Source organism: Macroventuria anomochaeta (genome assembly GCF_010093625.1).
Source record: "Macroventuria anomochaeta strain CBS 525.71 unplaced genomic scaffold BU25scaffold_23, whole genome shotgun sequence".
Taxonomy (NCBI): Eukaryota; Fungi; Ascomycota; class Dothideomycetes; order Pleosporales; family Didymellaceae; genus Macroventuria; species Macroventuria anomochaeta.
In genome coordinates this window covers 68,161-94,736 of record NW_022985384.1, presented here as the reverse complement: position 1 = coordinate 94,736, position 26,576 = coordinate 68,161, and the positions used below count along the sequence as shown (strand labels likewise).

Below are 26,576 nucleotides of genomic sequence, written 5' to 3'. Positions count from 1 at the left end.
GGCCTCACAGTGCGTTAACCTGCACTTCTAGATTTTCGACCTCGCAGCTCTCTTCTCATCCAGTTCCTTCCTCTTCGCCTCGAACCTCTTCTTCGGCGCATCCTCAACGAACCTCTCACTGAGCGCATCAACTGCCCTGACCACCGCGAGAAACCTAGCATCCCGAATAGGATCGTTCTGCAACCTCTTCATCTCACACATACTCTTCCCATCATTAACCGCCAACTGCTCCTCCAAAAACGTTACCACCTTGTCCTGAAACGCATCTCCCGTCTCTTCCCACACATAATTGTACAAGCCAGCATCGAGTAGTTCTTGAGCAGTCAATTTGCGGCCGAACATCAGGAAGTCGTTTGTGCGGTGGATGCCAATGGACTGCGCGAAGGAGAGCGCAGAGCCGTTTTCGGGCACAAGACCGAGGGCGCTGAAGGGGCATTGCAGCCACGCGGTGGATGAGGCCAGAACGATGTCGGCAATGCCAGGGAACCAGGCCGCGCCGCCGCCAACGGCAGGGCCGTTGAGGGCTAGGATGAGGACTTTTTTGTGGTCTATCATGGAGCGGAGGAGCTCTTGTGCTGAGAGGTGTAAGTGCATGTTCGGTGAAGGTGAGAAGGTAGTTTGGATTGAGGCAAGGAGAAGTTTAAAATCGTACCATAACCAAACCTCGCCAGAAACTTCAATTTTTTGACTGCTTCGTTCGTCGGGTTGTCCTGTGCATTTCGCTCAGCTGATGCTTTTTTCTATGAGCACCACCAATCCATAGGTTAACATACGTCATCGTGTGTGATAACTTTGACATCTGCACCAGCACTGAAAAATCGGCCTTCGCCGGTAATAACGGTGAAGATGGTGTCTGGGTGCTCATTGAGATGGCGAAGCGCGGAGATGGTGTTTTGAATGAGGTTGCCGCCGAACGAGTTCAGGGCTTTGGGGCGGTTGAACTAAGCTATGTCAGATAATTTAACAATGGAGAAAACACGGTAGCATGGGGGAGTATATATCTTGTACCTTGATGATTCCTATCTGACCTTTGATCTCGAACTTGATGTCGGTGTATTGGTCGCCCATGATGGTGGCCGCTCTCCTTCTATTGTCCTTCAACTAGCTCTTTTTAACCAGTTTTCACACGTGTCTGTTTCCTATCTGGTCTCTGAATCGATCAGTTCAGTACCAAGTATTAGGCTATACAGAATTCGCAATGTTGGTAGAACGTTGAAGCTCAAGACCAGATATGGGGTTACGATATCGGCACCCTAGCCGCAGCCCCGCAGAACGGTGTCCCACAGCCTCGGTTCGATGACATGTGGGGAGAGTCATCCAATTGCTCAAATGATTGTTTGCCCTTCGTTCAGTAATCGCGACGAGATGTTGAGATGATACAAAGTACCCCAAAAGCCGATAGAGCAAGATTGAAAGTTCATCTATCATCTCAAGAAAAATCGGTATGCTCGCCTCTTGTTTTCTTGTTCACCAAGGCTTTTGCATGTTCTCTTCCCTGCCCAGTTCACCAGTTTGAGGACGCAAGAAGCTCGTGAACATTCGATACCGCATTAAGTTGTGCTCAGTGATCGACCCTTCTTTTCAATAACGAGCTCTCGGACACTTCATCTGCGCGAAGGCAGCACAGGCCACGCTCCGGCTTCCATGTTTGCAATCGACGGCGGTATAATATCTTCCTCTCATTGACCCTGACGTAGCTTCCTAATGTCACGGAAAAACTCCAAGCATTCTTCCACCGGCTTTCAATACACTTTCGTTCCTAGTCTTACCCGTTCCTGACTCGGTTGACGAGGCTCGGCGCATATCCTACCGAAGGTGCTGTGCTCATCACCAACATTTCGGTCACTCATCCTTGTTCGCCATCCCCGCGTTCCGCAATCCGGGGAGCAATTTGCGGAGACATGGAGATAACAATCGGTGGTCGCTATTTAGTGCGATGTAGGAAAGTATATCGGTCGTCGAATCCCGGAAGTTTTTGAGCGTGATTGAATTGTGAATCCGATGGTCAAGATGTTGTTCTCTAGGGACGCGCTGGCTTTTCTCGCCTCCATCTCAGCGATCGCCGCTTCACCACTGCAACCCAGAGATGTAAATACAACAAACCCAATCGTCACGCTCGACTATGTCACCCTTCAAGGCGCCACGTCTTCAACCTATAACCTCACGTACTACCGCCGCGTCCCCTTTGGAGCCTCGACAACAGGCGAGAACCGCTTCCGCGCGCCTCAACCTCCAGCGCCGATCACAAATGGCACCTACGATACGGATCGAGGGTTCGACATGTGCCCGCAGCGCACCGTCAACGGCTCTGAAGATTGCCTGTACCTGGGTATCTACTCTCGCCCATGGCAGCCAACCCAGAAGTTGCGTCCAGTCCTCCTTACCTTCTACGGTGGAGGTTTCATTCGCGGCAGCGCTGAGTTCACCATTCCCCCATCTGGCTACCCAGTTCTCAACGTGAGCGAGAGCAACGACTATGTGGTCGTGTATTCTAACTATCGCACCAACGTTTTCGGCTTCCTGCCAGGCAAGAAAGTTGCTGAGAGCAGAGTGGTGGACCTCAACACCGGCCTTCTCGACCAGCAGGCCGCACTCCAATGGATCCAGAAGTATATCCATCACTTCGGCGGCTCAAAAGACGACGTCACAATCTGGGGCCAGAGTGCCGGCGGCGGAAGCGTCGTCGCCCAAACAATCGCTACAGGTAACAAAGGGAAGAAGCTGTTCAAGAAAGCCATGAGCAGCTCACCCTTCTGGCCAAAAACATACCGCTACGACAGCCCCGAGAACGAAGCGATCTATCAGCAAGTCATTACAGATGTAGGCTGCGCCAACAGCACCGACGAGATCGCGTGTCTGAAGACCGCAGATCTACAAGCCCTGCGCGACAGCGCCCTCAGACTCAGCACCAGCCTACAATACACGACATCATCCTTCACATTTGGACCCATAATCGACGACTCCTTCCTTGCCGAGCCACTTAGTGAGGTTGTGCGAAAAGGGAAACTTAACGCACCCACAGTGCTGACCAGCTACAACCTGCACGAGGGCGAGAACTTCATCCCGCCCGGTTTACAGAACGCAGATACCGCGAGCGACGGTTTCAATTCCTCTGTGTCTTCTTTCGACGCGTGGCTATCTGGCTCCCTGCCCGGTCTGCGCGAAAAGGATATCGCGAAGGCAAAGACTTTGTATCCAGTATCCGGCACCGCGGAGGAGATAAGCTATAACACGACCTATATCCGTGCAGGACTGCTGTATCGCGATCTTGTCCTTGCGTGCCCAGCATACTGGCTCAGCAGGAAGGCGGATAAAGGGTGGTTGATTGACTACACTATCTCACCTGCTAAGCACGCCAGTGACACCATCTACGTAAGTTTCCTGCGTGCACGCATCATCTTCGACGGCAAAACTAACATGTTGCAGTGGAACCAGGTCAACGCCATCCAAAAGTCCGATCCCCTAACCTACCAAGGCTACGCAGGCGCAATGGCGAGTTTCGTACAGACCGGCGATCCGAACGCGCACAAGGTGACGAACGCGAGTGTGCCTGGCGTGCCGGATGTGGAGAAGGGGAAGCAGTTTCTTGTCACCGCGGAAGGACTGAAGCAGGGGCCGATTAAGCAGCTCGAGGAACGGTGCGCGTTTTGGCTGGATGTGAGCAAGCGGGTGCCGATCTGAGTGTGACTTGTTACGAATTTTTGAATAGATGTGAAGATGCGTTGACAATGCTCTATAAGCAATGAAATATAGACAACCCCACACATAACACCAAACCCATAACGTATCCAAGAACCAAACTCCGTCATAACTCATAAGTGGTCGACAAGACAACAACGCTGCTCCGACGCATCATTTACTTCCTCTCCCCTTTCCGCCCAGTCTTCTTCAACCTCTGTGCAAGATCCAACATCCCATCAGCCCAAACCGTCATATCCCTCTCCTCCTTCACAACCTCACCATAGAAATCCCTCAAAAACGCACCCATCTTCTCCTCGCCATACTTCTCGCCATACACAACCTCTGCTTTCACATCGACCTCCGTCTCGACACCACCCGAGTTAAGAACGACGCCGATCTCGAAGTTGACGCGGACTTTGGTCTGTAGGGCGGGCAGGAGCATGTCTGCCTTGATGCCCATGTGCTCGTCGCTTAGAATGCACTCCTCAGTTACGTAGTTATGTTCGAGCCACCTCACGCCTTCAGCGACGGCGAGTGCTGTTGTCCAGCCGTTCTTGACAAGTGCTAAGACTTCAGCAATGGAGGTCTGGCTCTGAGGGATGCAGTGTAACTGCGCGCGGATGAGCTGGAGAAAGAAACGCTTGCTAGTCGTCAGCGGTCGCGGGTGCGGTTGCGCAGAGTCGCCAATGTAGGCGAGCGAGATGGAGCCGTTGGGTGTCGGCGTCGTCGGGCTGGTGGCAAAGCATTGCGGCTGGAAGTAGAGCTCGAGGTCGGAAAGGTGTGTCATGGTTATACTGGAGGCAGAGGCGGAGGTGATGCTCCAGCCATGAGCGTTCTCGAGGGCGGTGACTTTGGCTGGGCTATAGTTAGTAAAGCTCGGTGTGTGGAAAGGAGGTCGCCATACCTTTGAGGTCCCTAACTTCAGTCGTGGACCAGCCTCGACACTCTTCGCGGACGCGTTCAGCCGCCTTGATCTCAGCAAGGCACTCCACTTTGCGCTCTTTCACGGCGTCGGTGCGCGCCTCTTTGTCGGCAAGTTCTTGCTGGAGCTGCATGAGGAGCTCACGCTTCGCTTGCAGTGCAGCGTCAGTGGCGATGAGATTCTCGCGAGTCTGTTCCAGCTCCTCGCGGTCGCAGCTGTTGAGTTCGTCGTGGCGCTGTTGCAGTTGCTTTTGATCGGCGGACAGCTGCTCCTGCTTCTCGATCAGAGGTGGCAAGACCACATCAAGAAGGCGCTCCTGGTTGAGAAGGCAGGCTTCGTCGTGCTTGAAGTCGTCCAGTGTGGAAAGAAGACTGGCTTTGAGAGTTCCCAGTAAGGTACTTCGCCAGGTGTACCACTCGCCTCGAGCCTCAAGACGAGCGTTCGTTCTGAGGTTCTTGAACTGGTTGTCCATGATAGTACGCTGGTCCGGCGGCGCTGTCAAGTATTCGCTGAAGAGTAGCGGGTTGTCATCCTCGACATTCGCCTCAATTTGGCGGACAGCTTCGCGACCAGAAGAAATGTACCTCTTCATCTCGTGACAAGCATGCGAGTAGAGCTCATATTCTGGTACTGTGCACGCGCCAGCAACGACGTAACGGTCCAATGTCTCTGGTGTCTCATCGACGTCCATGTCGCGGAAGGCAGCTGGTGCAACGGTGGCACGTCGCTTGCTAGCGCTCACGTCCATGAAGGAGATCTTTGTCAAGCTCAAGAAGTCTGACAGAGAGATGCGCTCAATTTCAGACACGTCCTCGTCGACATCACCAGCAATTGGCTCCTCCTTCTCAAGCTCTGCACCAAAGACAACGCGTTTCTTTGGGCTCAAAGACTTTCTTGGAGTCTTCTTATTAGGCGTCGGGGTCTTCTGCTTGGGGGTGGCCTGCTTCTGAGGAGTCTGTGACTTCTTTGGTGTCATGCCTCGCTTTACTGGAGACATCAGGGATGCTTTGCGAGGCGTCGATAGCAGCTTGATGCTGTTAGACAACAGAGCGGTACTCCTCAGCGTCGGCTCCTCGCGCGGTGCGCTGATGGGACTGAACTGCACGCCAGACAATGACGAACGGCGTCTGTTCAGGATAGGAGCATCAATGGGATCTGCTGGAATGACCATAGACTCCCTCTTCTTACTGTTGCTCACAGGTGTAGTGGCAGCCGTCTTCGGTTTAGTGGAGCTGACAGGAGTAGTAACGGCTTCCTTTTTGAGGGAGTTCAGCGGAGTTCGCCTCACAAACGGCGAAGGCTCGACGTCACCAGCTGAAAGCTGCCTTACAAACTCCGGAGTGCCAGGATCAAGATTCAGCTTGGCAGCCACAGGAGGCTTTGTTGGTGTGCGCTCTACCGGCACCGGCAGTGGGTCCAACTGTGCCTCAGGGGCAGCGTTTATAACCTCTCGAGGTGACTCCTTGGGAGACTTTTGTGGTGTCTGAGCTTTCGAGACAGCGGGAGATGACGCAGCAACCGCGGGCTTCTCCGGAGTAGGTGTCTTTGCAAGCTCCGGCAGAAGAGGATAATCGACTGTCGTGGGCTGTTCGGGCGTCGTTGTGGGCTTGTCGAGGCGCTTGATTCCAGGTCCAACAACCTTGGTAAACTCCATAGTGAACCCATCATCGTCTGCATCGCTCTCTTGTGCTTCCACAGCCGGTACTGGTGCAATCTTGATACTTCCGACTGCCATAGTGAAGTCCATAGTCTCGTCTATAGCAACACTGCCCATACTGCTCCGCCTATCGTCGTCATCCTGGCGCTCGACAGGCGCGTTACTCTTGATGCCTCCGATGGCCATGGTGAGATCCATTGTCGCATCGTCAGCGGCGGGTTCTTCCGACTTGCGGCGGTTTCGAAGGCTGGTACGACGGCTGGTAGGCTTCTTCGCCGGACTGCCCTGGGGTGGTTCGATTGCTGACACTCTCCGTTTAAGACTCTTTCTTCGGTTTGCTGGCGCCTTCGCAGCCATTGTTTGGATGCTACCGAGCGGCATAGTGAGCTCCATGCTCATGCCTGTGTCGTCCTCCATGTCTGAACTCTGTGCTTCTGGCTGTTCGACGATCCGTCCAATTGCGCGGGTGACATCCATGCTCATATCATCGTCTGCCCCTGATCTAGCTGGCGAGGAAGACTGAGCAGCTTCCTTCTCTTCTGCGCCTTTGCGCGCCCAGGGCTTGAATGACGCTGTGATCTCATCGTCCGCCATCTCCATGGTCATCTCGCCTTCCTCATCAAGATCCAGCTTCTGTGTTCCGGCCTGTGCAAATGCCTGTCGTAGCGCCGCGTCCAGTCTTGCGCTGCTCTGTGAGCTGTCATCTGTATCAGGTGCTACATCAAAGTTCGCCGTGGCATCATCATCATCCTCAGATTCGCTCTCCTCGATTCGGTCCCCAGGCGACGCATTGTCGCCGCTCAGAGGACTCGATGAATAGACATCGTCTGGGTTGTTGAAGTTCATGGGGGGGATGCCAGAGCTGCGGCGGTTCTTCTTCTGGTGGCTTTCGCGCTGGTTTGCCGGGGTTGTTTCGACCTCGAGCTCTGGCTCTGCAACCTGCTCAGGTGGTGTGGAGGGGGGTTCGGCGGGATCGGATTCGGGCTGCTGTGCTTGTGAGGCTAACGAGGCCCGTCGTGTCGCGTCCGAGGCAGCGGAGGAGCTGGTTGCATCGCGCATGTATTCGACGACATCCCATGTGTGCAGCGTCGCCTCAGGCGCAAATGAGACGCGTCTCTTCGCTGTTGCTTCACGTCAGACCTGTCTTCTATTGTATAGAGTCATCGTGACGTACCTAGCGATTTGCGACGGGCCTCTTTGCGCTTCTTCTCATCCTCAGCATTGGAGGATAAGATTGACTTGACAGCCGGTACAAATGCAGACTGCACAATTAGCCCTTTCACCTGACAATCCACACATAGTTCTGCTCACCTTTCTCCTGTTCCCACTGCTCGCCTTTAGCGGCGCCTCTTCTTCTTTTTCGAGGCCACCTGGGCCGATGCTCTTCGCGCGTTTCTTCTTCGGCGCGGTTTTCTTGGGGGGTAATGATGGCGCGTTGAAGGATGTGTTCGCGACGAGCCCGTCGGCGATGTTCTCCTTCTCTTCGACGTGCGCCATGGTCGTGTGTTGTGGCGAAGTGTGGGGTGTCGGGTGCAGCGCGCGACGAAAGGCAGGTAAGGTAAACAGAGACCCACAACGTCAACATCACTAGCACCAATTAGGCAACCCCGCTGTACGCCCTCGTGCAAGGCTCGAGCGGTCAGAAACACGCACAGAAAGTCTCTATAAGTATCATGCCGCTGTGTCTTATCATTCTTCATTCTTTTGTTGTAATCCGTTTGCTAGAGTTTCGAAATAAGACTTAAGTCGAAAGACTGTTACTGCTACCCTACATTCTGCACTTCGTATCAACGTATTACTCATTTGCATCGTAAATCGATGCCCGTTCATCCTCTTTCTCTGTGTTCACTTCCCCATCGTTTTCGCCATGCTCATGGCTTCGTTCCTCTGCTTCGTTACCCTCCTCATCGATACCCCTTTTGTCTGAGGGAAACGCTGATTCGTCCATGATGGAAATATCATCAAAGTCATATTCCTCATCAACACCTTACCTTCTGGGCCCATGTCCAATACTCTCGATGGCTAGTCGGAGTAAATGCGCCCATATACAATCTGGAGTGTCCCAACTCCTCGAGGCCTTCTTAGAATCTAGACAGCTGTTAATCGTGACGAAAATACTCTGCTGTCAATTGTATGCGGAGGAATTGATGAGATATGGGCGAACTTGCTTCGACTTTCTCCATGAAAATCAAAGTTTTCACGACAGCGTCTAGCTTGACAGGTGTCGCGAAAAGACATTGCACCTGTTAAGCTGATGCGTTTATTTGCATCACTTGAGATGAAAAAGCAAGTCAGAGTGCAGGATTTTGTCCGACCTCGCAAGTGCTCTGCATGGCTCGTCAGTCTGACATGTGAAGAAGACCGTGTCAGAGCTGCGTCCAGATGACAACCACCACTTGCTCAGCTCACGTTAATCTCTTCTGCAGGTGGGCCTCGTGGACTGAGGAAAGCTGAAGGTTGCACCCAGATCAGGAAATATGGCTCCACAATCCCCGGCTTTCTGACCCCCGCGATGGCAGAAAGGGTTGCGGAGCGACATGTCGTGCGGCCCATGTCTCAGCTCCGAGCAGGACAGGGAGGATGCGCGACTACCTCCAGAGTTTTTCGACGTGTTGCGTCGAGCAGGGAAGGTAGCTGCTACCATGGAATAGAAGATTTCCTAATTATGACTGCAGACTCTGTCGAGCGCCGCTTTACGGCGAGAAATGCTTGACGGGTGATGCAGAAGGTTACTGGGCCAGCTGCAGGAACACGTCGCATATCAAGGTTTCGTATGTAAGGCAGAGATGCAGGTCTCGTGAACGCGCGAATTAGGTGGGATGTGTTATCGATATGATGACGCTGTTGCCGCTTTTGTCTAGCGCTGCATGCTTGACGATGTATGATGGTGAAGCATGTTCACGTGCTTCCAAGTGTTCATTCATCTGAGCGTGTCCGTTGGCAAGTGCCAGCTAGCTTATTCAAATCTTGATGCCTTCTTCTTCTTCTTGCACATGTTTTGCCAACTCGACAGCGCTGCCTGCCATTTATTTCGCTCTTACCTGGACCGGAACGACAGCCGCGACTCGCGCCGAACCGTTGTCGCAACGCATGACCAGTGACGATTTCCTCACCGCATTACCTACCACACTGTTACTATACTAAGGAGCGGTCCCAGCGCGTTTGAACCTCCAAGCGAACTAACCTCCTGGACTACATTGTCAACCACCTCTACGCAATCCCTCTGTTAGGCACATCCTTTACTTCCAGCCCCCACAACACTTGTGCATGGCGTACAACATCGATGTCCTTCCTGTCCGACACAGTACTATCGGGAGGCAGCACGCGACTGCACAAAGCAGGCAACCACAACAACGGCGGGAAGGTCATTAGAAAGAGCAAGAGCCATGGTATATTCCTATCACCACTCACGAAACTCGTTCGCAACCCTGTACAGTCAATAAGCGATGTAGTCGGCAGTCACTACAATGCGCCATTCCAGGCTGCGCTGGACGAGGATGCAGGTCGCAAGCAGATTTTGTACCTGCGCATGAAGAACGTGGGTTCTCGCGCTCAGTGTTTTGGCTATCACATACTAATGGCACCCCACAGGCCGAAACATATGACGAATGGGAAGCCGCAGCGACCGACCTCGACGTTTTGGAAGGAAACAATGCCTGGAAAGATGAAGATGAGTCGCCAGAGTATGATGCAGCGTTGGTCGCAGCCCGCCTTCGGGAGCTGGACGATGCTCGGCTCAGCTGCGACGTGAGGAAGATGTTGTTTTTGATACGAACAACACTCACGCGGGACCTCGGCGACATGGGCGGCCTGCAACTGTACAAACACTCCCACATTGGCACGAAGAAGTTGATCGAGCGGTACATTGACTCAGCTCAGCAGACTATGACAGCGCTGCTTGATGTCTCAGCAAAGCAAGGAGATCAGTGTCCTGTCGATTCGCAAACGCTCGTCGAACAACTTTTGCAGACACGTCAATCGTTCGGACGCAGCGCGTTGTTGTTGTCAGGAGGTGGAACATTCGGCATGAACCACATTGGAGTTGTCAAAAGTCTGTGGGATACGGGCCTTCTTCCGCGCATCATATCTGGAGCATCTGCTGGAAGCATCGTTTGCGCTGTTTTGTGCACAAAAACCGACGCAGAAATCCCAGACATTCTGCATGAGTTCTGCTACGGAGATCTGGACGTATTCGAGAAAGCGGGTGAGCCAGAGAGCGTGCTACAGAAAGTGGTACGGTTATGCCAGACTGGCACCCTGTTCGACATGACGCACTTGAAAAGGGTTATGAGACAGATGCTCGGCGACATGACATTTCAGGAATCTTACAACCGTACGAGACGCATACTGAACATTCCGGTATCCACCTCGTCAATCTACGAGCTGCCCAGGCTATTAAACTACATCACAGCGCCAAATGTGATGATCTGGTCAGCAGTGTAAGTAGATCCCGTCCTCGATAAAGCAGTAATTGTTGCTGATTTATCCAGATGCACCTCATGTTCGGTACCCCTCGTGTATGCACAATCCGAGCTTATGGCCAAAGACCTGAAGACAGGCAAGGAGGTGCACTGGGATGCCGACCCCGATGCTAAATGGATCGATGGTTCCGTGGACAACGATCTCCCCATGACCCGCCTCGCGGAAATGTTCAATGTCAATCATTTCATTGTGTCCCAAGTCAACCCACATGTGGTCCCATTCCTGGAGAAAGAGGAAGACATTGTAGCCGCTGAAGTGCAAAGTCCTGCATTTTCAGCTGGCCCACACTGGATGAGCAGCGTGGCCAGTCTTGCCAAAGGCGAAGTGTTGCATCGCCTCCAGGTTCTTGCAGACATAGGTGTCTTTCCTACTTATGTTACAAAGCTGAGAGGCCTGCTCAGCCAGCGATATTCGGGCGACATCAACATTTTTCCGGCCATATCGTATGCGGATTTTCCTAGGGTTCTTAGCAACCCAACCACGGAGTATATGCTTGGGTGTTTGCTCACAGGGCAAAGGGCTACCTGGCCAAAGCTGTCCCGGATACAGAACCACGTCGCAATCGAACTTGCTTTGGACAGTCTGATTCAAAAGGCCAAAGCGCGTACTGTTTTTAGTTCAGCTCAAACTGAACTCCGTCCTAATACTTTATCACGGCCGAGCTCGCAGGGTTATGAGTCTTCGACAGTACCTCGGACACGACCAAACAGCAAGACACTACGATTCGCAATCAGGACAGAACACCCCAGTCCAATTTTATTGAGATCGACTCTGATCAGCCCACTTCTTTCACGCTCAACACCCATGATACCCGCGCATGATGACCGCATTCCGGGTCACAGGCAGTCCTTGCAGGTCCCCAATGCATCAGGCAACCGTACGACAGACACCATCTCCTCTTCTACTAACCCCGAAGATTCATCCGATAAGGAGTATTACGCAGAGATAGACTCAGATACCTCTGAAGTGCTTTCATCTCCGTCGCCCATCACGTCACCATCCTCCCATGGACCTACTTTATGGCCACCCACACGCCATACATCTTTGCTCTCCCTTTCTGCACCTACAACACCTGCAATCTCGACTTCCTTCGATCGCCATATTGGCACCTTACTCAACCTCGCCATGATTCCAGTCACTAACCACGTACCTACTCCTAGCTCACCGGAGCTCCGCTACAAGCGCCTGTTCCACCCGCCCGGACCGGTAGCACCAGAACTCAACGTCAAGCCTTCTACCCCAAACCATGTCGAGTCTCTGTGTTCCGTTACACCTTCGACGCCGAATAGAAGCCCAGCACACAGTAGGCGCGGTAGCGTCACAGGGCTTATGCTCGATATTTCCGGTGCAAGGGGCATGCTACGGCGCAAGAAAAGCGCGGTGAGCTTTCACGAGAGCTTCTTCGGATGAAGAAATCAGCTGTCAATTTTCAGGTCTATGTTTCAATGTCAACAAGAACAGGTGCTCGAGTAGCGCCAAGCCAACAGGTAGAGCGGTACGCGGCATGGTGTGGAGTTTAGAACGGTATTTGGAGTACACCATAGAGGACATGATACACAGGTCATCATAGAGAGTAGCAGCTACTATAGCATAGCGCAGCTGCGGGATAGCATTGGCATGGCTCAGAAAATACATACTATAATTACATCCTTGGGCAAGCCCACCACAACACAGTCGTCACCTGTATTCATGATGAGAGTCTGGAGGTTGTCAACGTTTTGTTGTCTGTTGTTGTTTGTCGCGATGGCAGCCCTGTTTATATGGCCAAGGATGCGCGTTCAGGAGAGATGAAGAAGCCTCGGATGACCTCATCTCTGGACGCGGACCCCTGCATATTTGTTGGGCCATTTTCCGTCACTCTTCACATTAACCGGTACCCCTCGACGCGCCCATAACCCCTATAACGCGTCGCAACATCAAAACTCCCCATTCCTATACTTCGGACTGTCACACCAATCGCTTTCAGATCGCAATGGCTGCCGTGACGTCCGCAACGGTGACTGTCGACCCGCCCGCCGTCAAGAAGCGTGGGAGACCCAGGAAGATTGTAGACGAGAGCGCTGTGGCGCCAGAGAAGCCTGCAGTGAGGAAGGCATCGACCAAGGCAAAGGCCACACAGAAGGCCAAGATAGTAGATGCTATGAAGGAGAAGAAGACGACCTTGACAAGGGTGTCGGACTACAAGAGCAAGAAAGAAACACCTGCGCCCAAAGCTGCGCCCACGAAGACAAGCACCGCACAGCAGGTTACACCTGCCACACCGACAAGTAGCAAGATTCTGGATGAAGTCAAAGCGGCAGGGGCCTTCAGCAAGCCCGCCGCGACACCACGAACAGAGCCCGAACAGCCCTTTATCCCACCTGTCCCTGGCCCAGCGCCAGCTGCCCCAATTCTACCTGCTGCAGCAGAAACTCCAATTCTGAACGCAGACGCAGCGCCTCCTGCATCGTCATCGTCAGCAGCACCAGCTTCAGAAGAGCTCAACCCAGGCTTCATACCACCAGTCCCTGGGCCAGCACCTGTCGCCCCAATTCAACAACCCGTCGACGAAGCTCCCTCAAAACCCGTCATACCACCCACGACTGCAGCCCCAAGCGAGCGCGCAAACATCATTCCACCGAAACCACGCGCGACCACTATTCCACTTCCACGTAACCCGCTCACAGCGCCCTCACCTACCTCAGAACCCTCTAAACCGCGCATCGCCTTCGCAGAACCCGCCCCTAGAGCACCGCCGCGAGCTCCAAGATACCCAACTCGAATCATCGAACCGACGCCCAACACAAAACTGCCACCGAAGTACAAGAAGGCAGCGAGGCAAGTGACGAGCATCATTGTAGGAATACCGATCATCATTGTGGTGGGGTATGAACTGTATGGGCGATGGAAGACTCAAATCAATACCAAGTTCGAGGAGAGGGCGAGGAGGGATCAAGGGCCCAAGCAATTGAGCGGGTAGGACATGTGTACATATGAGGCCAATGAACAAGTGTAATGATATCAATCTATCGCACTGACATGGTGTGTTCCGTCTGACGTTGAAAAGCTTCAATAAGGCTTGCGAGTTGGATCGAGGCTTGAAGTGGACAAGCACTCGTATATCCAGTCGCTGCAAAGTCTTCCCCATAGGCTGCAGCTGCTTGTCTCATCCACCAGCTGTGATCAACACTGCCGTCTCGAAGACCTCCAGAGGTGACGTTCAGTGCTGACTACGTCCCTGCAGAGGCCGCGTTCAGTCTCTCGGAAGTCTTGCGCTTCAGGCTTTTCCCGTAACAAAAGCAGTCATAGCTCTCACCGCACTCCCATCATAAGTTTTCAACAGATCCGTAGCTTTCTGCTTACTCAAATCAAGCTCCTTGACCTGCACAACATCAGCATCATTAGCCATATCCCCCAGCAACCCTCCCACTAAACACATAAACATACCAGCAAGTTGACATCAGCAGGCTCAACCTTGACATTCTTCTTCTCTTCAGCCTTGGCATTTTTGACGTTTAAGTTCTTCATAGCCTTGTCCAGCGCCTTGCCATCTACCTCCTTCTTGCCAGTACCGTTGTCGTCTTGTGCATCGAGTGTCGAGAGTGCGGCGGCGGCTATGCGATCATCGGTTGTGGCCGTTGGGGCGTGAGGATCTGTGGCGCCTTCTTGGACGGTAGAGGGCTGTGGTTCGGCCATTGCTGATATCTACTGTTGAAGAGAATGGAGGAAAGGAAAACGGAGAGGTGAGCAGTAGGATTTCTGCATGTATGTGTACCTCGAGGCTATGATGTAGAAGTGGGGCGTACTGGGGTAAGCCAAGGGTGAGCGGGCTCGGTAATCCCTTGCCATTGACCAATCATATAAACCAAGGGCCGCGATTTGGTGAGCAAATCATCTGGAGCGAGCTTTTACACATTATTGAAGTCCCGCACGCTGAGAACTTTACACGAATGACGAACAAGGTACCCACGTGCTTTCTTCACACTTACAGAGCTTCCGCTCTTGTCTTCACATAAAGATCAGGTCAGTTGTATATTCAGTCTGGCTCTCAGACCTTGCCTTTCGAAGTGTTCGAATGCAGCCTTTGCGCGCCCTTTCGTTCAAATTGAGTCATGTGCGCATGGGCTTTATTGAGGTCACTTTGCAGCAACACCCTTGCCGAAGCTTTCATATACACTAGACTGAAGCGTGACTCAAGTCTTCCCGGCCTCTCTCACGAACAGAGCTCATTTCTTTTATTTCTCCATACCTGCTGACACTCCGAAAGCATTTACTGAGCAGCCAACGGCACAATGAGCGACGAAACTATGGACGTTCTGTCCAACTACCTCAAACAGTACATGGCCGGCGGAGCGCAACCTCAACCCACAAATGGCCAGTTCGACACCTGGTCACCAACATGTCAGTAGAATCCGGTTTTAAACGACCTTCTCTGACCCACTCGTAGCCTGGCAATCAAAGCCCATCAAGCAAGTAGTCAAGTACGAGGATCAAACAGCAGCGGATGCGGCATTGAAGCAGCTCTCAAAACTCCCACCGATCGTCACACCAACAGAGATCTGGAAACTCAGGGCAAGCCTACGTGATGCAGCTCTTGGGAAGTCGTTCCTGCTGCAAGGTGGCGATTGCGCCGAGCTGTTCTCTTACTGCGCCGAGGACCCTATCGATGCCAAACTCAAGCTTCTCTTGCAGATGAGTCTGGTTCTCATTTGGGGATCCAACAAGCCTGTGATCCGTATCGGCCGGATAGCTGGACAGTATGCAAAGCCGAGATCAAGCCCGACTGAGACCGTGGACGGTAAGGAGATCCCCAGCTTCCGCGGTGATATCCTGAACGGTTACGACCCAGAACATCGCAAGGTGGCCCCGGAGAGGCTGGTTAGCGCATACTTCCACTCTGCTACAACGATGAACTACATTCGTGCTCAGCTAGCAAGTGGCATTGCCGACTTGCACAACCCTATGGACTGGGGCCTTGGACACGTGGGCGACATGGAGCTGCAAGCAAAGTACACTGCTATTGTCAATAGTATCTCTGACTCCCTGCGTTTCATGCGGACAATTGGTGCAGACACATCAGGACAGCTGCAGACTGTCGACCTGTACAGCAGTCACGAAGGTCTCGTTCTGGAATACGAGCAGAGCTTGACAAGAAGACTAAAACATCCCGCTGGTCACCCCGGTGCTCAGACTTCGACAGACGGCAAGGGTTGGTACAACACCTCAGCGCATTTCCTTTGGATAGGAGACCGCACAAGACAGATCGATGGTGGCCATGTTGAGTACTTCCGTGGTATTGAGAATCCTATCGGTATCAAGGTCGGGCCTTCGATGAAGAATGATGAGTTGATTGAGCTGCTGGATATCGTCAACCCGAAGAAGGACATTGGCAAGGTTACTCTGATCACGCGTTATGGAGCTGGAAAGGTCGAGTCAATGCTGGGCGGGCACATTGAAGCTGTCAAGAGCAGCGGACACGTCGTTGTCTGGCAGTGCGACCCAATGCACGGGTAAGACATCCTCTTCTCTGAACACAGATCAAAGCTAATTATTGCCAGAAACACTCGCAGTACATCATCCGGCATCAAGACTCGCTCTTTCAACAACATCTTCTCAGAGCTTTCCTCGGCCTTGAAGATCCACAAGCAGCACGGCTCCTTCTTGGGCGGTATGCACCTCGAGCTTACTGGCGATGCGGTCACAGAGTGCACGGGTGGAAGTCAAGGACTCGATGATGAGGACTTGAGCCTGAACTACACTACCTACTGTGATCCTAGGCTCAACGAGAAGCAGGCGCTGGAGTTGGCGTTCTTGGTTGCAGGGCACTACCGTGAGGATGCGGCGAGTCCCTGAACAGAACAAAATATACAGATAGTTGACCACGACCTCCAGAGTCAGTTCCAGTCTCTTCAAAATGAACAAACTTGGTGATCTGTTGATCGGACTGATAAATGGCTTCATGCACCCCGCACGTGATGACCAGGGTCCACGCTCCAAAAGTCCCAAAACGTACATTCGCTATCTGACGTTATCGATGCTCTGCAGCTCAACAACCCAACAAACATTGATAACCCCACACATGTAAAATGGGAAGCTCTTCTTCAAAAGCTGCAGGCGCCGCCGGTGCTGCTACACGCAAATATCCCACTCGCGCACCTCCCAGCAATGTCACAGCTCGAGCTCCCGCGCCTTCCGTGCCACGGCAGGCACCACCTGCTCCTGGACCTTCTGTAAAGCCGCCACCACAGTTCAGCGAGACCAAACCAGAAGGTATACATGGGCGCAACGAAGAGGGTTACAGCCGATACTGACGTTTTTAAGGTGGAGTGGTTGACATGGATGCGCGCGATCCTGCATTCGCATCGCGACTCAGCAGCCTCGGTGCTGTTCAACCCAACCCTCACTATTCGCCGACGTCACGATCCGAGTTCGACCCCCAACCTCAGTCGCAGCGACAGTCGCAACATATACTTGGTGATATGATGCAGGCGCCGCCTCAGTCAGCGTTCCCGGATCCGAGAAACAACCCAGTCCTGCGGGTGCTAGAAGCAAGACAGAGGATAGCAGATGAAGCCGAAGCAGAGATAAGCAACGTCGGGCGAAGAGGCTTTGAAGGCAGGAAATATGTGGATGCTGGTGTCATTCAGTTGGCGTTGATGAGGCAAGCGCGTGGCGAGCCTGCACAGAGGATCGAGAACGGTTTGGGGATCAAGAGGGGAAGATTGAGCGTGCTCAGCCCTGGAACAGTGGGAGCCGTGCAGATGGACAACTGAGAAAGAATACAGGGCAGGGAGCACACGTCATGGCTGGGGGCAAAGGTTGGAAGTAAGAAGTGGTGTTATTGAGGATCACACCGTCGCATTCGAAAAACCGAGCGACATACATACAAACGAAGCGAATACCCAATCGGTCTTACCGACATCCCATACCAAATACCCAACCATCGCAATGCCTATTCCGTTACCGCTGTCGTTACCATTGCGCCAAACCAAACGCCGAATATGCAAATGTCTCCGCTCATTCGAAGTCCTCATACTCTTCCCGCTCATGCATGAAGTTGTTGACAGCCATCAAGGCCTGCTTGAGCGCCTCCTGGTTCACTTCGAGGCCGTCACCCGACATACCATCGTTGCCGACCTTGATAAGGCCGTCCATTCTCGATCGGCCTGGGCGCCACGTCTTTGCGATCCGCCAACGGCTCTTAGTCGAATTGATGGACGGACATGACGACGAGATTTCCTTGCTCTCGCGGAGGACTGTGAGAGCGTTGAGAACGTTTAGGAAGATGCTGTATCAACATGGTCAGCGACTCGACTAGCAGGAGTAGGCTGGCTTGGCATACCCTTGTGTGAGCTGGACATCGTGATGCCAGCCATACGCCGCACTGCTGAAGCTGTTCCCCTGTGCAACGATATCGAGAAACACGAACAAGCTCTCTTCGATGCTGATATTTGTCGCAAGTTGCGACTCGACGTTATTCAGAATCCAGTCGGCCAGCTGAACAAAGGTGATTTGGTCCATGTGACAGAACTCATTGAACCGGTCGGGAATGCCCATAAGCAGGTACATGGCCCTCTTTGCGCCTGCCGAATCCTGAATGGCCATGTTGATGTGTGGTGTTGGTATACTGGGGCAGAAGTCGCAGATGGTCGTGACCGCGAGACAATGCGGAGTCGTCAGGTGAGACGTCCTTAGTCGCCGGAAAAAACAGCTAGCACTCTCAACAAAGTCCAAACAACAATTCGTTCCCAGTTCTCTTTCTTTCCTAATAACAGCTGAAGTTTGTAAGCTCACGTTTGTATAAGAAAGAGAAGTCTTTCAACTCAAGGTGAGATGAGCGGGTGAGGCGGCCTGCGTGGGGCCGTTGTCCGTTCTTAGACACGACATGGCTACAAGCATGTGAAAGTCACGGACCTACCATGACGTTTATCGCTCGACCAATCGGGCGGCGGCCCTTCTCAACCAGACACACGGCACATCGGTTTGGGCTTGGTTTAGCGTAAACAAAGCAAAGACGGTGGATGCTAGGACTTTGGTTTCGTGATTGACCGTGCGAAATCTAATTCTAATTCGGGCACGTGGGTGTTTGCTGTTGTCGCAGCTTCCGCAGATGCGTTCGGGTGATTTTATGAGATGGCGGAGTGCAAGTGTGGACCGTGAGATGCATGGTTGCGCGTAAAGATGGGTCGAGGGAGATCGATGTTAGCTTCTAGATTGGGTTTTGTGGATGCGAGTGTTGGAGGAACAGAGGTGCGTTATCCACACCTGCATCAATGTCTCCGGCACCGGCCTCTCGTGAATTGAACATCGTCATTGTTGTGCAGTGTGCGCTTGTGCGTGAGCAAGCCAATTCGACCTTGTCCATGATTCCATCTCCAGCCCTAAAAGTCACGCATCCAAGGTCGCTAAGCAGAAAGACGCAAGCCATTCAGCCATGCATAAGCTTGCGGAGTTCCGCTCCCACCACCAGACGCTGACTCAGATAGGATGCACAGCGCCTCTCAGCAAGAAACATTCGAAAGCTTCAAAATACTGTGCTCCCCAGAGCGCGCGCATGCGTGAACGTTGACTCCTCGGAGATCTTCTCCAGAACCCAAACATGCACTACATCTCCGCAACACGCAAGAAAAGCTGCAGCGCCTGCGTGAAGAGCAGACGCCGCTGCGATCTCGAATACCCGTTCTGCAGGCGCTGCCTCGTCAAAGGCCTCGACTGCACGTATCCGTCACCCTCTTCGGTGCGCGACAGAAAGATGGTTGTCCGCCAAACACCGCCGGACTTGACGCCGGGGAAAGCTAGCGTTGAGGTCGTCGACAGCTCAGCCGAGCTCCTGCCTTTCAATAGCGCAAGCACCGATCCGCTTGGTCACGATGGTCTACCATTCTCATGCGCGTCAGGTAGTTCGAGCAGTTCTAGCCTGGGTAGCTGGCAGGACGAGTTTGCGGTTTCGGCTTCGTTGTTGCTGGACAACGTCCCTTTCGAAGAGCCACAGCTTCGTCGAGCTCTTTGGCCAGAGGTCACGGCACCGGCTTACTTGAATGAAGGTCAGGTTCGGTATATCTTGCAAGCGTTGCGCTCGTATGTGCCTTCAATGGCATATACAGGTTCGACTCCGTTCCTCCACCAAAACCTTTGGCAGCGTTATCAGCCAGAGTCGTACCAGGACTGCGTATCGATCTCCGCTCTCTACCTTTGCAAGACGAGCGCGAATACCTCCTTGATAACGAATAGCATCAACGCCAAAATCGCGAGGCTGGGAGCAGCTTCGGGCAACTGGAGCCTTTTGGAGCACCTTGCTGCTGTACAGACCTTGATCATCTATCAAATCATCCGTCTCTTTGACCCCAGCTTGAACGACCAAGCCCAAGCCCAGAAACACAACATCCTCCTCGAGATATGGGCTGCACACCTCTGGAAGCGGTCTTTCAACGAGCCAACATTTCTGGTCAACTGCTACGAGACATGGGTCTTCAACGAGTCACTCCGGCGCACAATCATGATGTCGGCGTATGTGCGCTGTGCTTGGAGCCTGTACACACGAGATGGTCTTGCCGATCAGGTACCTGTTCTTGCTCGGATCCCGTTCACCAAAGATCTTCAAGCTTGGAAGACGGATCCAGAAGAATGGAACGATAACGTCCTACCTGAGCTGCTTGAGGAGGACGGTCTCACCGTGTACATGGACTTCACAAACAGCTGGACGCATGAGAAGGAAGTCGAAACACTCGATCCCTTTGGCAAACTGCTGCTTGCTGCTTGTCGAGGTGGCGATGATCCTCGCTTGTTAAGTTGAGTACTTGTAAGGCGCCTATCACAAGGCAGCGCAATGTTCATATCAGTCTGCAAGGACAATACTCATCTGCAGATATCAGAGTACTCGCATATTGAGGAGCTAAAGCCGCAAGCTACCCGCGATGACGTTGAACTGCAGCGGCTAGCGTATCAAACAACAGTTTCCCCGCAAACATCAGCAGTCCCCGCAGTCTTTATAACTGCAGGGATTTGGATTTGACAGGGCAGCTGGAACGCAGTCCGTGATTGACCTCGCAGAGAAGTCCGGGTCGCGAAGATGGCAGCCATACTTCTTCGACCTCAAAACCGGAGCCTCAAAGAGGATCAGAAGCAAATTATTCAGACATCTTGTCACATAACCGAACCTACTCACATTGCGACACCAGAATGGCTTCCTCAAAAGCACCCAAAACCGTTAAGACGGTTGGCTACATCGGTCTCGGCAACGCTGGATTCTCCATGGCCTCGAATCTCCCCAAGAACGGCTTCAATGTAGTAGTACACGACATGGACACCGAAAAAGTGCAGAAAGCTGCAAAAGAATGGAAAAGTACAACAGTTTCCGACGGTAGCGCCGAATTGTGACTATGCTGCCTCAAGGGAAGGTGTCCGCGAAGTTATTATAGACAAGGGCATCGAGAAAGCATTTCGACCTGGTTAGTGAATACTTCTAGAGTACTTGACACAGTCGATAACAGTTGATAGGTACCACCATAAAGGACACCTCATCGTCCTATCCCTTCGATACCCAATCCCTTTGCCGCGAACTCGCCGCACACGAACTCATACTCGTCGACGCTCCCATCATACAGACGTACATGCACGCGGCCAATGCTGGCGAGTCACCACTCACGGTCGGCGCCGGCTCGGATGAGATCTTCGAAGCCGTCAAGCCAGTGCTGTCAGCAACGGCAGGATACCTGTTCCACATGGGACCCCTTGGTTTAGGGCATGCAATGAAGACACTCAACAACTACATAATGGAATTTAGCATTTGCACGTTGAATGACAGTCTAATGACTGGGCAGAAGTGGGGTCTTGACCCTCAGAAGATGATCGATGTGCTCAATGTTGGGACGGGCGTATGTTTCCGACTCTTGATACGTTTCGCTGTGATGCTTTACCGCTCACGTTCAATTCTGGCTTAGGTCTTGCATTGCTTGTTAAGGACCTTGGTATTACACAGGACTTCATGCAGCACAGTGAGTTTAGGACGGAGCTGCCGGGGTTGTTGAGAGGGTATCTTGGAGACGCGCTGGAGCAGGTGGATCCGCGTGTTGATCATACTGAGTTGTTGAGAGGGCGGGAGAGGAGGGCTGGGTTGAGGTCAAGAAGGAGAAGAAAGTGCAGAAGATTCCTGATAAGGACTTTAAGTATCAATTGGAGGGGATCAATAGGGGGTTGTAAATGTAGACTACAATCAATACGACTCCGAGCATACAGGCGTCAGCAGTGTTCTCCTAATTCAGTTACTGTTAGTGTCAAGCAACGTAATTGTCGTAAAGAATCTCAAACCAAAGTGACGAGAGTGTCCGTGATACTGATGTCAGACCAAAGCGTGATGGTCGCTGAAAGCGCTCAGCGAACAAAAGGTCCGCGGGTGCACGGCCACGAAACAGCGATCGACGTCATCGCGTCACGCAGGCAAGGCACCAAGAACTCATCTTGTCCATCAAACACTAAGCTCCCGCTGTATCCCTACACACATCCTAATTGCAAATTCGAGCAACCTCTCATACTGTCTGTCTTCGCGTTCTACTATCCGCGTACCGTACCTCTTTTCACTTCTTATTGGTATGACGTAGCTTCGAGCATCTCGTCAAATTTCACGCGTTCAAGCGTGTGCAGCAGAATGGATTTCCAGACCATCATAGCTGCCAGTAATGGTACCGATGATGGCGGTAAATCGGTACGTACATACGCACAGATTCTCCCACTTGAATCTTCTTTTCATTTCGGAGTCAGCAATTGTGAAACATGACGCTTCATGTTGAGCATTCAATTATTGAATCGACACTGTCACAAGCAGAATGTTTGACCTTCACTGACCTACTCACTGTAGCCTAGCGGCCCCTCCTCTTTTGCAGCGGTGGCCGCTGCCTTCATCCCAACATTTGTGACAGCCAGTCTGTTCGTGTCAGCCTTTGTGATAGTCAGGCCGAAGTTCCCGAAGATCTACTTTCCCAGGACATACCTTGGCACAATACCAAAAAAGGATCACACACCATGTCAGAGCCGATCGTACTGGGATTGGGTACACACCATGAGAGTGGTGCCTGACAAGTTCACACTATACCACCAGTCCATCGACTCGTACCTTTTCTTGCGCTTCCTTCGAACCATGATCTTCATCTGCGTCGTGGGCTGTGTGTTGACATGGCCAATATTGATGCCGATCAACGCCGCTGGTGGAGGAACGGGTAATGAGCTAGATCGTATCTCGATTGGAAATGTCGCAGAGGAGAAGTACCTCTATGCCCACGCCATCATTGCCTGGGTGTTCTTCATCTTCGTGATGTTCACGGTAGCAAGGGAGCGACTATGGCTTATTGGACTTCGGCAAGCGTGGAATCTGTCAAAGCCGAATGCAAACAGACTGTCATCACGTACAGTATTGTTCTTATCAGCACCGACTGGTGCTCTGGATGAAAGCAACATGCAACGCTTCTTTGGTGATGACGCTGTCAAAGTCTGGCCGGTGACTAAGGCAGAGAAGTTGCAAAGTCTGGTCTCTTCTAGGGATTCCGAGGTCGACAAGCTGGAGACTGCAGAGATCTCGCTGATCCAGAAAGCAAACGAGGAAGGACGAAGGAGTCAGAAGAGGCATCACGGACAGAGAATCACCTATGGCAGCCTTCCCGGCAGCGTAAAACAGTCGCTAAGACCTACGGAAAGACTCAAAACGACAAGGCCTGTGGGTAAGCAGGTGGACAGCATTGACTACTCCCGCAATCAGCTCCTGGAAAAGGAGGAGGAGATTAACAAGGCTCGAGAGTCCAATGCGCATGCGCAAAGCCACCACGGCGCAGCTGCAGTATTCGTTCAGTTCCGCACGCAATCTGCCGCCCAGAAAGCGTACCAACAGGTCGCATCCTCAGACATTTTGTCTCTCACACCCCGATTTACTGGAGTCCTGCCTAGCGAGGTCTTCTGGGAGAACCTGACTATGGAGCCGTCTCGTCGCATATCGCAAGGCATACTCGCGCATGGACTCGTCATTGCCTTAATCATCTTCTGGTCAATTCCAGTTGCATTCGTCGGTGCAGTGTCGAACATCTCCTATTTGGCAGAGAACTTCAAGTTTCTCGGCTTCCTCAATGAGCTGCCGGATAATATTATCAACCTCCTCACCGGATTGGTTCCGCCTCTGCTTCTCAGCGCACTGAGCAAGTATGTGCCGAAAATCTTCAGATGTGAGTAGAGCCTCGTACTATGTTGTTGACGGCCATCTTGCTGACTGGTCCAGATATCTTCACTGCCTCCGGAGAGCCCACCAAGACCTCTACAGAACTGAAGGTTTTGAAGTGGTACTACGTGTTCCAAGTTCTGCAGGTCTTCCTGGTTACCTCGCTGTCTTCCGGTGCTGCGACAGTCGTTTCTCAGATCGCGACGAACCCGAACAAAGTACCTCAGTTGCTTGCAGAGCGGCTACCTCGTGCTTCCAATTCCTACCTTACATACTTCGTTGTACAAGGCCTCACCAGCGCTTCCGACAATCTGCTCAACTACTCCGATGTCCTTTCCTACATCTTTTTCGATAAGTTCTTCGATAAGACGCCACGCCAAAAGTACAACAGCTACATCACGCTGAGAGGCATGCAATGGGGCAAACTGTTCCCCAAGTATGTCAACTTCGTGATCATTGGTAGGTCTCATTTCATTTCTTGCACTGGAACTTTGCTGATGATATGTAGCGATCGTGTACTCTTGCATTGCACCATTGGTCCTAGGCTTTGCTGCCGCAGGTCTTGCCTTGTTCTATCTCAGCTACCGTTACATGCTGCTCTTCACCGCACAGCCAAAGATCGATACCAAAGGACACTGCTACACGCTTGCACTGCAGCAGATGCTCACCGGTGTATACATTGCTGAACTTTGCTTGATTGGGCTGTTCAGCCTTCGAGGTGCATTTGGGCCTACGATCTTACTCGGCATCTTGTTTATCGTCACGATTATCTTCAATGTCCTTACGAACCGCCACTTTGCACCTCTCGAGCAGTACCTACCTGCCGATCTAGCTCTCGATGGTAGTAGCAATGAGAATGACGAAGAAGCCCCACTTCTTTCATCTGCAGAGGAGGGTCAGTCCGATGCTATACAGCGTGAGGAGTCACGAATCCATCGTATCAGCAGCGCTGTGCGAGTCTCGCCCAAGGTCACAGGTCCGATCGCTCGGTTCTTCGAGCCGCACATCTTCGCAAGTCACAAGGCAATGATGCAGTGGCTACGGGATGGCGACTTTGATGAAGACAATGTACCCGAGTACAACGATGAGGATATTCGTAAAGCATACCTCCATCCTGCATACACAAGTCGAACACCAGTCATCTGGTTGGCAAAGGACGACATGGGTGTCAGCAAGAAAGAGATTCAGGAAAACGAAAAGAAGGAGCTGGAATGCAGTGATGAGGGTGCATGGATAGACAAGGAGGGCAATCTGAAGTGGAGTGTAGATGACTTCGAGAAGGTGCCTATCTTCAAGAAGACGAAGCAATGGTAAACCCAGGTTTGCAAACAAGACCGGACAACTATCGTCCAGCACGTACAAGCATGTTCACAATACAATACCATACACGCAGTATCACGTTTACCCTTCATGTGCCTGAGCTCACAGTGGTGAGCCCTTGGCCGCTACGCCATGAACCGAAGCTTTGCGGAGAACCCTCCTCACCTCTCAACCTTTCTTTATTCGAAACACACTCCTAATCCATTAGAATAACGATCTCGCCTGTGGCGCTGCCGCATATCTTCGACCTTCTCGAACAGGTATCGAACCATCGCATGATCATGTTTTAAGGTCCAGTGATTCCAGTGCTCAACCACACCACCAGCGCCGCGGCTCTTGCCAGACGGCGTGGCGCGCTTCACACCATGCCATTGGCGCTATCACAGGAACGTTGATAGCAGTGACGCAAACCATGAATCTGTTCAATTGTACTTCAAAGTCGGGTCTTGTGTCTCTTCGCAGCTGTACATATCATTTGACCTAATCAAACTTTTGACGAATACATACATCCCCAGAACTGACTTACACCACCTAACTATTCACACATGCACGCAAGATGTCTCACACCAACGGCGCAAACGCTGCAAATCGCCAACGCGACACAATCGCCAACTCCCTGATCCTGCTCCTCAAGAAGCTCGATCCCCAACTCGACATCTCCCACTTCGCGAAACACGAACTCCCACGACGCGGCGACATTGATCAAGGACAGCTCACAGGTAACCTCACAGGTAGCCATACTCGCATACCCGCCCCTCCCCCATCCCCGTCCACTCGATACATCTGTGGGCAGGAATCTCTACCGACTGGGGAGGAATGTGCGGTTGGTGGACAGGAGTTCAACGTCAACCCCACGACCCCCGAAGCACGCGAAGAAGCGCAATGGGCGCTCGCAGGCAGCGCAGCATCGATGCACGGGCAACCACGCGGAAGGGACTGGGTCAGGTACGTCCGTAGTTTTCTTTTTTTTTTCTCTCCAACTATGACCCATGTCTCTCGATGAATAGGCGTGGAGTGCTAGCGGTGTGACAGCATTCGCACTCGCAGACTTCATCCTGGAAAGACTGGACTTGGAGGGCAAGGCGTACTCGAGCTCCGCGTATGAGGAGTTGCAGGGGAGACAGGGTGTTCAGAGGGTATAAGGTATCGAGTATGTGAATTTGATTACGAACAAGCGATATACAAAATCCAGACCGATTCCATCTACAACGCCAGACCCTTTAGTCCATGGGACGAGTGAGTGTTAGGGTGCCCCAAGACTATTGATAGATAAAACGCAAATGTCGAGCAGAGCGATCGAGGCTCCAAGCCGCAGGCACTGACGCCTTCGAAGCCGG

General features: G+C 52.4%; 12 protein-coding genes across 12 annotated transcripts; 8 read left to right on the top strand and 4 right to left on the bottom strand.

Annotated features, from left to right (window-relative positions):
• Positions 1-27: 27 nt before the first annotated feature.
• BU25DRAFT_492426 (peroxisomal d3,d2-enoyl-CoA isomerase) lies at positions 28-1,198 on the bottom strand (the record flags this gene model as incomplete). Its single annotated transcript, XM_033711638.1, has 4 exons — positions 1,009-1,198; positions 774-941; positions 653-710; positions 28-575 (listed from the first exon to the last, which is right to left on the bottom strand). The coding sequence occupies exons 1-4, from the start codon at positions 1,066-1,068 to the stop codon at positions 28-30; spliced, it is 834 nt and encodes a 277-aa protein (XP_033560060.1). The 5' UTR covers positions 1,069-1,198.
• Positions 1,199-2,010: 812 nt separating this feature from the next.
• BU25DRAFT_449608 (alpha/beta-hydrolase) lies at positions 2,011-3,681 on the top strand (the record flags this gene model as incomplete). Its single annotated transcript, XM_033709648.1, has 2 exons — positions 2,011-3,372; positions 3,427-3,681. 2 exons carry the CDS (start codon positions 2,011-2,013, stop codon positions 3,679-3,681), a joined length of 1,617 nt encoding a protein of 538 aa, XP_033560059.1.
• Positions 3,682-3,707: 26 nt separating this feature from the next.
• Positions 3,708-7,783, bottom strand: BU25DRAFT_395880 (Spc7-domain-containing protein). Its single transcript, XM_033704804.1, has 4 exons — positions 7,572-7,783; positions 7,435-7,522; positions 4,586-7,381; positions 3,708-4,536 (listed from the first exon to the last, which is right to left on the bottom strand). The coding sequence occupies exons 1-4, from the start codon at positions 7,755-7,757 to the stop codon at positions 3,857-3,859; spliced, it is 3,750 nt and encodes a 1,249-aa protein (XP_033560058.1). The 5' UTR covers positions 7,758-7,783; the 3' UTR covers positions 3,708-3,856.
• Positions 7,784-9,199: 1,416 nt separating this feature from the next.
• Positions 9,200-12,406, top strand: BU25DRAFT_412125 (triacylglycerol lipase). Its single transcript, XM_033706725.1, has 3 exons — positions 9,200-9,798; positions 9,852-10,699; positions 10,751-12,406. The coding sequence occupies exons 1-3, from the start codon at positions 9,544-9,546 to the stop codon at positions 12,150-12,152; spliced, it is 2,505 nt and encodes an 834-aa protein (XP_033560057.1). The 5' UTR covers positions 9,200-9,543; the 3' UTR covers positions 12,153-12,406.
• A 113-nt stretch (positions 12,407-12,519) lies between these two features.
• BU25DRAFT_412124 (uncharacterized protein) lies at positions 12,520-13,730 on the top strand. The gene has a single exon (XM_033706724.1). It carries the CDS (start codon positions 12,715-12,717, stop codon positions 13,699-13,701), a length of 987 nt encoding a protein of 328 aa, XP_033560056.1. The 5' UTR covers positions 12,520-12,714; the 3' UTR covers positions 13,702-13,730.
• Positions 13,726-14,503, bottom strand: BU25DRAFT_412123 (uncharacterized protein). Its single transcript, XM_033706723.1, has 2 exons — positions 14,169-14,503; positions 13,726-14,103 (listed from the first exon to the last, which is right to left on the bottom strand). The coding sequence occupies exons 1-2, from the start codon at positions 14,415-14,417 to the stop codon at positions 13,999-14,001; spliced, it is 354 nt and encodes a 117-aa protein (XP_033560055.1). The 5' UTR covers positions 14,418-14,503; the 3' UTR covers positions 13,726-13,998.
• Positions 14,504-15,061: 558 nt separating this feature from the next.
• BU25DRAFT_344571 (uncharacterized protein) lies at positions 15,062-17,494 on the top strand (the record flags this gene model as incomplete). Its single annotated transcript, XM_033703005.1, has 4 exons — positions 15,062-15,122; positions 15,169-16,231; positions 16,280-16,566; positions 17,049-17,494. 4 exons carry the CDS (start codon positions 15,062-15,064, stop codon positions 17,492-17,494), a joined length of 1,857 nt encoding a protein of 618 aa, XP_033560054.1.
• On the bottom strand, positions 17,456-18,796 carry BU25DRAFT_370942 (uncharacterized protein). Its single transcript, XM_033703967.1, has 3 exons — positions 18,642-18,796; positions 18,064-18,498; positions 17,456-18,009 (listed from the first exon to the last, which is right to left on the bottom strand). Exons 2-3 carry the CDS (start codon positions 18,324-18,326, stop codon positions 17,739-17,741), a joined length of 534 nt encoding a protein of 177 aa, XP_033560053.1. The 5' UTR covers positions 18,327-18,498; positions 18,642-18,796; the 3' UTR covers positions 17,456-17,738.
• Positions 18,797-19,000: 204 nt separating this feature from the next.
• On the top strand, positions 19,001-20,652 carry BU25DRAFT_104970 (uncharacterized protein). Its single transcript, XM_033700277.1, has 2 exons — positions 19,001-19,122; positions 19,208-20,652. The coding sequence occupies exon 2, from the start codon at positions 19,321-19,323 to the stop codon at positions 20,512-20,514; it is 1,194 nt and encodes a 397-aa protein (XP_033560052.1). The 5' UTR covers positions 19,001-19,122; positions 19,208-19,320; the 3' UTR covers positions 20,515-20,652.
• Positions 20,653-20,900: 248 nt separating this feature from the next.
• On the top strand, positions 20,901-22,085 carry BU25DRAFT_440998 (NAD(P)-binding protein; the record flags this gene model as incomplete). The annotated part of the gene is made up of 5 exons (XM_033709210.1): positions 20,901-21,081; positions 21,140-21,169; positions 21,219-21,595; positions 21,682-21,857; positions 22,019-22,085. The coding sequence occupies 5 exons, from the start codon at positions 20,901-20,903 to the stop codon at positions 22,083-22,085; spliced, it is 831 nt and encodes a 276-aa protein (XP_033560051.1).
• Positions 22,086-22,365: 280 nt separating this feature from the next.
• Positions 22,366-25,570, top strand: BU25DRAFT_440997 (DUF221-domain-containing protein; the record flags this gene model as incomplete). The annotated part of the gene is made up of 4 exons (XM_033709209.1): positions 22,366-22,422; positions 22,576-23,926; positions 23,980-24,378; positions 24,428-25,570. The coding sequence occupies 4 exons, from the start codon at positions 22,366-22,368 to the stop codon at positions 25,231-25,233; spliced, it is 2,613 nt and encodes an 870-aa protein (XP_033560050.1). The 3' UTR covers positions 25,234-25,570.
• A 152-nt stretch (positions 25,571-25,722) lies between these two features.
• Positions 25,723-26,381, top strand: BU25DRAFT_492415 (uncharacterized protein; the record flags this gene model as incomplete). Its single annotated transcript, XM_033711637.1, has 2 exons — positions 25,723-26,184; positions 26,261-26,381. The coding sequence occupies exons 1-2, from the start codon at positions 25,796-25,798 to the stop codon at positions 26,379-26,381; spliced, it is 510 nt and encodes a 169-aa protein (XP_033560049.1). The 5' UTR covers positions 25,723-25,795.
• Positions 26,382-26,576: the final 195 nt, after the last annotated feature.